The following is a 9,848-nucleotide window of genomic DNA, read 5'->3' on the forward strand; positions in this document are numbered from 1 at the left end:
AAGCGAGTTGAGGGGGGAGGGAGAGGGAGGGGGGAGCTCATCAGACTATGGTAGCCAATGAAAGGAACGTATCGGGAGGGAGGGGGGGCGAGGCCAAAAGGGTGGGCGATGGACGTGGAAGCGCTTGTGCGCAAGCGGCCAATTACTGCACACGCCAACACAATGGAGCGATTGTGTGCAAGCGGCCAGCCACTGCACCCGCCAACACAATGGGCAGAGAGGAGGAGGCGAGGTCTAATACACATGATAGACAAAAGAACGAAAATGATGATGGGTACAAACTTAGGGGGAGCTCATCAGACTATGGTAGCCAATGAATGGAACGTATCGGGAGGGAGGGGGGGGGCGGGGGGGGGGGCGAGGCCAAAAGGGTGGGCGACGGACGTGAAAGCGCTTGTGCGCAAGCGGCCAATTACTGCACACGCCAACACAATGGAGAGAGAGGGGGAGGGGGGGGTCTGATACCAGAGGTGTGGACTCGAGTCATGTGACTTGGACTCGAGTCAGACTCGAGTCATGAATTTGATGACTTGCGACTCGACTTGGACTTGCATAACAATGACTTTGTCCCACCTCTGTCTGATACACATGATAGACAAAAGAACGAAAATGCCCATGTTTATACCAATGCTGGCTGAACAATGAAGAGAGTACTGTTAAAATAACTGGGGATGTTAACACTCGGTAAAGTACAGTAAAATAGTGCCTGTCAGATAAGATGGTCCAAAAAATTTGTGATTAAGTCTTTTTTGCGTGGTTGATAACATCTTTCCAATGGTTTAGTCCAACATGGATTGAATTCTGATGCACCTGCGCTGGTTAGGCATTGCCTCACCAACACCTATTTTACCTGGAATGGCACCTTCTACAAACAGAATGAGGGTACCCCTATGGGCTCCCCTTTGTCACCAGTTATAGCCAACATATTCATGGAAAAGTTTGAATCAGACGCCATCCAGACATCCACCCTGCGTCCTTCCTTGTGGAAGAGATATGTGGATGACACTTTCGTCATCTGGCCACATGGCCTCCCAGCATTGAACCACTTCTTGGACCACATCAATTCTAGACACCCATCCATCAGATTCACCATGCAAGTGGAGAAAGACGGTAAACTACCATTCTTGGATATTCTGTTTGAGAGGAGTCCTGACGGTTCCTTGGGACATTCTGTCTACAGAAAAGCCACCCACACAGACTCCTACTTGAAACCGGATTCCCACCACCACCCATCTCAAAAGAACTCTCTCATCAAAACGCTATACCACAGAGCACATGGCATTTCTGACAAACACCACCTGACCGGTGAATTAAGACATGTACATCGGGCCCTCAGGATGAACGGATACTCTGACCGTACTATCCGCCAAGCTGTCTCTCCCACCACACAGAAACAGCCACATGAAACTCCGACCAAAACCATCACGTTACCATACATAGCTGGCGTGACCAAAAAGATCTCCAAAATTCTAAACAAACATAAGATCCAAGTCCGATTCAGTACAGTCCATAAAATCCGTGATCTGATTCCATCTGTGAAGGATGTCGTTCCTGACTTACAGTATCCTGGAGTCTACAAATTGAGTTGCATTTGTGGTGATTGCTACATTGGAGAAACGAAACGTCATGTTTCTGATCGTGTCCGCGAGCACAAGTCAGATCTGAAACACGGCAGAACTGATTCTTCTGCCGTGGCCGATCATTGCTACAACTCGGTGGGCTCTCATGAAATTGTCTTTTCCGAGACCAAGGTTCTCTGCAAACCTCCCGGCTACCATCAAAGGTTTGTACACGAAGCCATACAAATATACAAACACAGACATAATTTCAACCGTGATGATGGGTACAAACTTAGTAACCATTGGAAAGATGTTATCAACCACGCAAAAAAGACTTAATCACAAATTTTTTGGACCATCTTATCTGACAGGCACTATTTTACTGTACTTTACCGAGTGTTAACATCCCCAGTTATTTTAACAGTACTCTCTTCATTGTTCAGCCAGCATTGGTATAAACATGGGCATTTTCGTTCTTTTGTCTATCATGTGTATCCGACCCCCCCCTCCCCCTCTCTCTCCATTGTGTTGGCGTGTGCAGTAATTGGCCGCTTGCGCACAAGCGCTTTCACGTCCGTCGCCCACCCTTTTGGCCTCGCCCCCCCCCCCCGCCCCCCCCCTCCCTCCCGATACGTTCCATTCATTGGCTACCATAGTCTGATGAGCTCCCCCTAAGTTTGTACCCATCATCATTTTCGTTCTTTTGTCTATCATGTGTATTAGACCTCGCCTCCTCCTCTCTGCCCATTGTGTTGGCGGGTGCAGTGGCTGGCCGCTTGCACACAATCGCTCCATTGTGTTGGCGTGTGCAGTAATTGGCCGCTTGCGCACAAGCGCTTCCACGTCCATCGCCCACCCTTTTGGCCTCGCCCCCCCTCCCTCCCGATACGTTCCTTTCATTGGCTACCATAGTCTGATGAGCTCCCCCCTCCCTCTCCCTCCCCCCTCAACTCGCTTTTAAGGGATTACATCTTGAATCATTGCCTCACTTGATACAGCTAATCTGGCTGTGACGGTCCCACCTGATGACGGAGACTTGTGTTGCCTCCGAAACGTCGTGATTTTTGTTTTTATTTTATTTTACTTTCTACGTGACTTTACCGAAAAAACCTAAGAAGATGATTCCTTGCAGTCACGAAAGCTTCAAATCTAGAATTAACATCTGGTATCTGTATGTGACCGCATTTGCAGTAATCGTATTCAGACCAGTCACAAGTTCGGGGTGCGTCTTACTTTCCAGTCTTAATTAGGAATTCGTTCATGACCGCATTTGCAGTAATCGTATTCAGACCAGTCACAAGTTCGGGGTGCGTCTTACTTTCCAGTCTTAATTAGGAATTCGTTCCTGACCAAACGAAACCGGAATACGCCCCGATATCAGAAGATACTCTGGGGTTGAGCCTGGCGAGTTGCTTGCATTGTACATAACGAGTGTTAGAAGATACAATTGTGGGCAGCAGATGGCAGCGCAGCAAAATCGATTGTGCTGTACTTGTGCTCGCAAGCCTACCCCATCACCCCCCCACCTTTACCAACCAGCGTGGTTAAGTATAGTCAATCCCCCCCACCCCCAACGACTTGCACGGCTAAGCCCTAATCCAGCAGTGGAATGACCCAAGCACTGTACGTGTGTCGTAGATGTGACCGTGTCCCGATATTGGCAAGGATACAAACGCACAAAACGCACACACGTGTTGACTTCCTGGAGAACATGGCCCAGCCCAGGCACACACTCTTTATTGAGTTTCCACCGTACATGAATAACTTAGTTCGTAAAACAAGGTAAAGCTTATGCGTGGTTACAAACAGGCATTTTCGCAGTGGCAAGAGAAACACATAGCACCGTATTTATAACACCGTGTGTATATGCTTGTGCGAGTGTGTGTATATATACGTCTACACATATTACATAAGTGACGAGAGGCGTTTTTTGTGGGGTGCCACGTGAACGCACAACAAACCGAGCGTATACATTCGGGATGGAGATAACCAAATCCGAAACCTTCACTTGTAAATTTTTAATCGACTACGCAACAATAACTTAGGCTACCTTTTCTAAAATAAATAGTTCAGAGCTTATACTTTGGCCAGGTCTGCGTCCGTTTGAGTGATCCGGAAAATATTTCTGCACACCGGCACACACCGCATCCATCCTGTTTACCGCTCTCAATGGCTGTGGCTTACTGCCAGTCACGCGCCAACCTCCTCCAGTCTACGAGAGGTCCAGAAACTATTCAGGGAGATATTCAAGATCAAGAGAAACCGTCAATGCCACCGCACCTCATCGCCAACGTTTTCCACCCCCTGCCAGATTACCGCAGCTGCTGCGCAGTAGAGACGCGACCTCCAAGACGTGCCTTCAACAGTCTCCCACCATCTGATCTTCTCATATTTATATAGAGCGCCTTCACTCAAGGCGACTTAACATCGTTTAAAAAACGGTGACAACATAGAATGATCTAGATGGCAGGGGCGTGCAAGGGTCAACGAAGGAGTGACCGCCGCAGAGGGTACTTAGGGATCACGAATGGGTAGGGGAGGGACGGAAGGTGTGGAGGGACAAGAGGAAGAGAATCGGCAATAGAGAAGAGGCGAGGCTTTAGGTTTTTCCCTTGGTCGCCGGACTCATGGACACCACTCCAATGCCTGCCTTGATAATAATGAAGCGCTGTAAACAGTGTCCCCGGGTGTCCGCGGGTGTTCCAGAGTGTTCACGGGTGGAGCTTGGGCAGCCAACCCGGTCAGATTTTTTTCTCTGTAGTCGGGGGGGGAGGCCTTTCATCATCCCGGGACTCAACACAGCAGCTGTATGGAGCGAGCCACCTCCGGGTTTCTCCAGTCTTGCCGGATGTCCGCTAGGTGCGCGTCGAAGTCCACCAGTCGGCTGTGCTCGCCCGAGCCCAGCAGCGATCCCGTGATGGGGAGAGCCTCTCGCTCCAGGAGGACCCTGCCCCACGACGAGTGGCGTTAGGAAGAAAAGTGGGGAGGTGAGAGGCGGGCTACAAAAAAAGAACGTGGCATTTTGGTTAAACCAGAAGTGGTTTCCAAGCCACGTAATCCCGGTGAGGCCACGTGCTGAATATTTATTCTCTGAAGCTCTTGCTATACACTACTGCGCATATCTTCAGTAGTAGAAACGAGGACTCTCATGTGGCCTCCACAGTTAGACGTTGTTTTGTATATTGGTTGTCTGGATAAATAACCAATCAGTAAGCTGGAACATAAAAACAGTTTTCGATTCCCGAGTCAAATGGTGACCCCAGGCCGCTGCAAATTATTTATCTCGTCGCTGGAGCTTGCGTAAATCGCTATGTACAAATCAGAATCTTTAGTTAGAATGGAGGAATCCAATGAGCTATGAAGCTCTTTTTCACAGATGTCCGATACAAAGCGGGACGCGATCGAGGCTCGCCGACGAGCTGCTGGCTCGAATCTCGTGACACCCGAGATGAGCCCTGCTCAGCCAAGCCAGCTGCCACGCCTCCCCCGCCCTGGCTGGCCTCACAAAGTTGCAATGGTTTTGGTTACAATTTCATAGGAAAGGACGGTATTGCCGGGCTTAATATTAGCCGGGTCTGTTGATGTCGGAGACCCAGAAAACATTTCCACACCACCAATAACACGCTGCATCCAGTATAATGCCTCTCATTGTGGGATGTGGCTTCTTGTCAACATACCCGCCTACTCCAGTCAACCATCAACCTGGAAAATACCCAGTCAAATGTGAAGCTCTGGCATTACTCACTGGTTGAGGTCCTTCCTTCGCCACTGTGCGCTGCCCTGGCTCTCGTATACGCAGATGGCCGGCTCCTGGTGCTCCAAACTCATGCGCTTGTTGTCCAGCTGAATGGGTGTCAGGAGCCACACACAAACATGCAACATCAGAACCGGGCGGTTTTGATTGCGGTGTTCGCAGTGGAAATCGCGTGTGAATGGGCAGGGCGACATTGTGAGGACAATGAGCGAGAGAGCGAGAGACTGACAAAATTAGCGACTATTGAACTATTTATTATTTTACCAGGTAAGGCCCATTCAGCTATATAGGTCTTTTTCAGAAGCGACCTGGCCACAAATGATAGCTCGACTAAGTGGCTTATCATGTGGAAATTTATAGCAGCCAAATATTCTCAACGTATGTTGATTTTAAATATTGAGGGATAAACCAGACGACCTGGAGAAATATCCACGCAGCAACAGGGAGAACATGCAAACTCCATATATACAGGCGTCAGGGTCGGGATTGAACCCACGCCCTCCTGTATACCAGGCTAGGTAGTTAACATCTCGCCATTGCGGCGCCCCAATCAAAGCGAGCGGAAGAGATGGCGAGATGAAATAAATGAATTTGGAGGCCACGACAAAGGAAAAGTGGAAACATTGGGAGAGGTCTTTGGCCAGCAGTGGGAAGTTACAGGCTGACAAAAACAATCACCCCATAACAACAACAACCCCATGACAACAACAACCCTCTGCAGAAGTGGATAAAACAAGTTTGAAACTACGTGTCGATGCAAGGCGTGATTACCATGACGAGAGTGGCGTCGCGGAAGTTGTCCAGGATCCGATCGGCTACCTTGTGAGCGACCACGTTTGGCCTGTGGGACACAGCACCCAAAGACAAACATCCCCCGTATAGCCTTTAATACACTGTTAGGGCAAGAGCTGTTAGCGAGTACCTATTAAGGCTGGCACGGCACACGAGGGGGTGCGTGGCCAACACCACGCCTGTCCACTTTCGTCTCCCCAGTGATGATGTTTACATACTGCACCAGGTACTCATTTAAAGGTGTGTCAACCTAAGGGAGGCCCAGCACCAGTTCAAATAATCATCACTCTTATTGGTCACGAGAGGAATAGAACTCGGCTTGCCGGGTTCGTATAGCAGTGCGCTAACCACTATGCCACGCCCAATACACATGCACGCACGCATCAACGCACCATCTTGAACCTGCCTTTCTTTTTTAAGAGTCTGTTAAAGGGTTATTTTATCCCATATTGCCAAACACCTCCCCATGGCTTCCATGACCAGGCACAAAGTGGTTTCTGTGAAGGCCATTCGACTGAAACTGCTGATGTCTTCCAGCTCTACATTACCATGGACTCCATGACCCCAATCTCACTGTTCGTTCTCACATCCTGCCTGTGACACGGCTAGTTATCGTTGTTTGCGCTGTGGACACTAAGCCATGGGTCTCGATGCTCTTGACACCTCGAGTCGTTGACGTTGATGTTGGCCTGGTAGTATCCTGCGATTGCCAGGCCCTGCTCTTTGCACCACGCATCGATCTGAAAGTACACACGAACAAACATGAACACAACAACATTTATATAACGCAAAACCTTTTACCCGTGCCACACCACAGGAAGGGAAGTCGAGGCGCGCACAGAGGGCGTGGCTCAAAAAGAGCAGCACGAAGGAGGAACGCTGGGGAGGATGAATGACTCAGATGGCAGGGATGCGAGAATCACGAGAGCGAAGGGAAGAGTAAAAGAAAAGAGAAGGAAGGAGCGAGTAGAACTGAGCTGCATGGAGCAGCTGCTGTTTTCACAGGAGGTGGGGCGAGGTGAGGGATTCAGTGGGGATGGCCACACACAAGTCACATGATTGATGGGAGGGTTGCCCGTCCAAGGACGGGTGTATTGCAGTAAATGTGAAACTTGCAAGCGAAAGGCAGACCGCGACGTGATATTCATTGCATCCATTCGTGTGCAATTTGTAAGGGCGCGGTGACACAGACCTATTTCATTTAAAGGTTATAATCCCTTGTTCATCATGACGTCCTTTTTACATCGATGTCTCAATCGCGTTACAGAGATCGCGTGACGTGAGGGTTCTGCCTTTGTAGTGAGGGTTATAAGTTGACGCTGAGGACGTCACCTGTTCATGATTAGTAATGTGGGGGGCTGTTCGATGTGGAGTGATGTCACCTGCTCATGGTTATTAATGAGGGGCGGGAGGTTCACCATGCGGAGTGACGTCACCCGCTCATGATTATTAATGAGGGGGGCTGGTCGATGTGGAGTGACGTCACGCGCGGGACACACAGACATTCTTGGCTCTTTATAGTAGTAAATAACCTCTGTTCGGAGCGGAGTGGTAGTGTAGCAGTTCACGCATCATGCAAAATATTTGGCAATCAGAGTTCGATAATTATCGGCCACAGCTGACATGAGTAGCAAGTTATCCTCCAAACCGGTCCTGGCCTCCCCTACCTTCGCCAACCCCAAATGGCCAGCATTTGGTCGGCTATGTACGGTGCGAAAGTAGTTCTACATACATACGTAAAGTACGGTCAAACATAACCAGCACGGGTGACCAGCACGACGTGGTTGACGCCTTCATCGAGCAGTGGATTGACCATGCCTAATGGGGATATTGATTCCCCCTCCTCACTCCCCTTCCCCGTAAGAAAAGGTCCCTTCGCTCAATGTCATGAACCTCCACACCTCCGATTAGCATGGTTTGCGAAATAAGTTCAACAAACACACACATACATGAAACAAGACCCGCACAGAGCAAACATGAACATGACATGGACCTAAGGGGTTAGCTCATATTTCTCTGCCAGCCTTTGTCGATCAGTACTATGCAGTACACTGTAACACATTTAACACAAAGCAGGCTTTCACGACCAATATTATGATTCATTATAGATGTTTTTGCTGAGACAGATCGCGTGAGTAAATTCCCAATGTGTCGTGCAGCCTCCTCCACCCGACACTGCCACGACACTCACAATTCTGGCAATCGCCTGATGCTGGTTGTGGTTCAGCGCGAAACGTCGTACCAAATAATTAAATGTGTGTGGATTGTTATCAGACAAAGGCGGGACGCTGAAACAGTAATAGCTCTTATTTGGCAGTGTCGGGTGGAGGAGGGTTGTACGACACACACGATTGGCATTTGATTCACGAGGCGATCTGACCTCCAAAAAAACAATACACTTCGACGCAATGATCGGTACCAGATATCGTTACGAATCAATTCCGATCACAAGACGCCGATTAATGATTCCCGGGACCGGTGGCAACCCCAGACCCGCCGGCCTCCAGCTGCGCCCCGACTCGGCCTAGTGGCCCGGCCAGGCTTCGCTCGCCGAGCCGACAAGGCCCGAGGGGGCACGGGGGTCCAGACCAAGAACAACGGAGCTCCCTCACCAGAGAGAGGGCCACCTCCATCATGGGCGCCAGGGAGAGCGCCGCGTGGAAGAGCGGCACGGCATCGCACAGCAGCACGGCCCGACTGGGGCCGTTCTCTCCTCCGTTGTGGTGGCGGTGGCCGCCGCCTGCGGCCTCTCGGTCTCCCTGCTCGCCCGCGACGTCGCCCTCGTCCCGCTCCTCCCGGTCCATCTTCTCGTCCGTCTGATGGTCGTCGGCGCGGCGTGCGGCCAGCAGCACCCCGCTCACGGGGCAGTGCGGGTAGCGTGCGGCGTGCAGCTGCATCTTGGCGTAGGCGAGCACCGTGAGCGTCAGCTCCACGTCGGCCATGGCGTGGGGTGGAAGGCCTCCTAGGTAACAATGGGGCTGGGTTGGGGGCTTGTTTTTTGGGTCAACCTCCTGGATCTGAATTGTTTTGTTCAACCTCTTACGAGCTTGATGGTGTGCGCGTTCCGCAGGGAGACCACCCCCATTCGTTTGCCTGGGACGCGCCGGTGCTGGCGATGCCCCCGCTGAAACGTTGACCAAATGTGGAGAAACAATAGAGGCCACCGAGTCGAGAGAGAGCGGAGTCGGTGGGCCGGTCCCTTGCTCGCTTCGTCTCCCAATGGCCAAGGCGGGCGGGCGAGGAGGAGCGAGGAGCGGCAACTCGCCGCCTCCTCCTCCTCCCTCCTCCTGCTCCTCAGCAGTGACGTCCAGGCACTCGCCATGGTTTTAGTGGTAGGGGGGGGAGAGACGCCGTGGGGCACCATCTTACTGTGGGGGAGAAAACACATTGTGTGTGTGTGTCTCTGGGTTGAAGCGATGCTGCTGGGAATTATTCCCTGCCAGAAAGCCCTTTGGTTGATGGGATTTGTTGAAAACCAGTTGGGTGGAGACACTGATATGTGAAGGAGACTTCACAAACCCATTGTGTGTGTGTGTGTCTCTGGGTTGAAGCGATGCTGCTGGAAATGATTCCCTGCCGGAAAGCCCTTTGGTTGATGGGATTTGTTGAAACCCAGTTGGGTGGAGGCACTGATATGTGAAGGAGACTTGTCTGTTTATTTTCGACCATCGTCGTTCTGTACGATGGAAACGTGAAAGAGTTTGATCGTCTTGAATCAATGCTGCTGACATTATACACTCCTC

At 50.8% G+C, this 9,848-nt stretch overlaps 1 protein-coding gene across 1 annotated transcript; it reads right to left on the bottom strand.

Annotated features, from left to right (window-relative positions):
• Positions 1 to 3,253: 3,253 nt before the first annotated feature.
• Positions 3,254 to 9,418, bottom strand: LOC144942096 (ER membrane protein complex subunit 8-like). Its single transcript, XM_078868780.1, has 5 exons — positions 8,718 to 9,418; positions 6,769 to 6,845; positions 6,085 to 6,154; positions 5,305 to 5,402; positions 3,254 to 4,506 (listed from the first exon to the last, which is right to left on the bottom strand). The coding sequence occupies exons 1-5, from the start codon at positions 9,045 to 9,047 to the stop codon at positions 4,353 to 4,355; spliced, it is 729 nt and encodes a 242-aa protein (XP_078724906.1). The 5' UTR covers positions 9,048 to 9,418; the 3' UTR covers positions 3,254 to 4,352.
• Between the last annotated feature and the right edge of the window lie 430 nt (positions 9,419 to 9,848).

Source organism: Lampetra fluviatilis, chromosome 26, assembly GCF_964198595.1.
Source record: "Lampetra fluviatilis chromosome 26, kcLamFluv1.1, whole genome shotgun sequence".
In the NCBI taxonomy this organism is placed as follows: Eukaryota; Metazoa; Chordata; class Hyperoartia; order Petromyzontiformes; family Petromyzontidae; genus Lampetra; species Lampetra fluviatilis.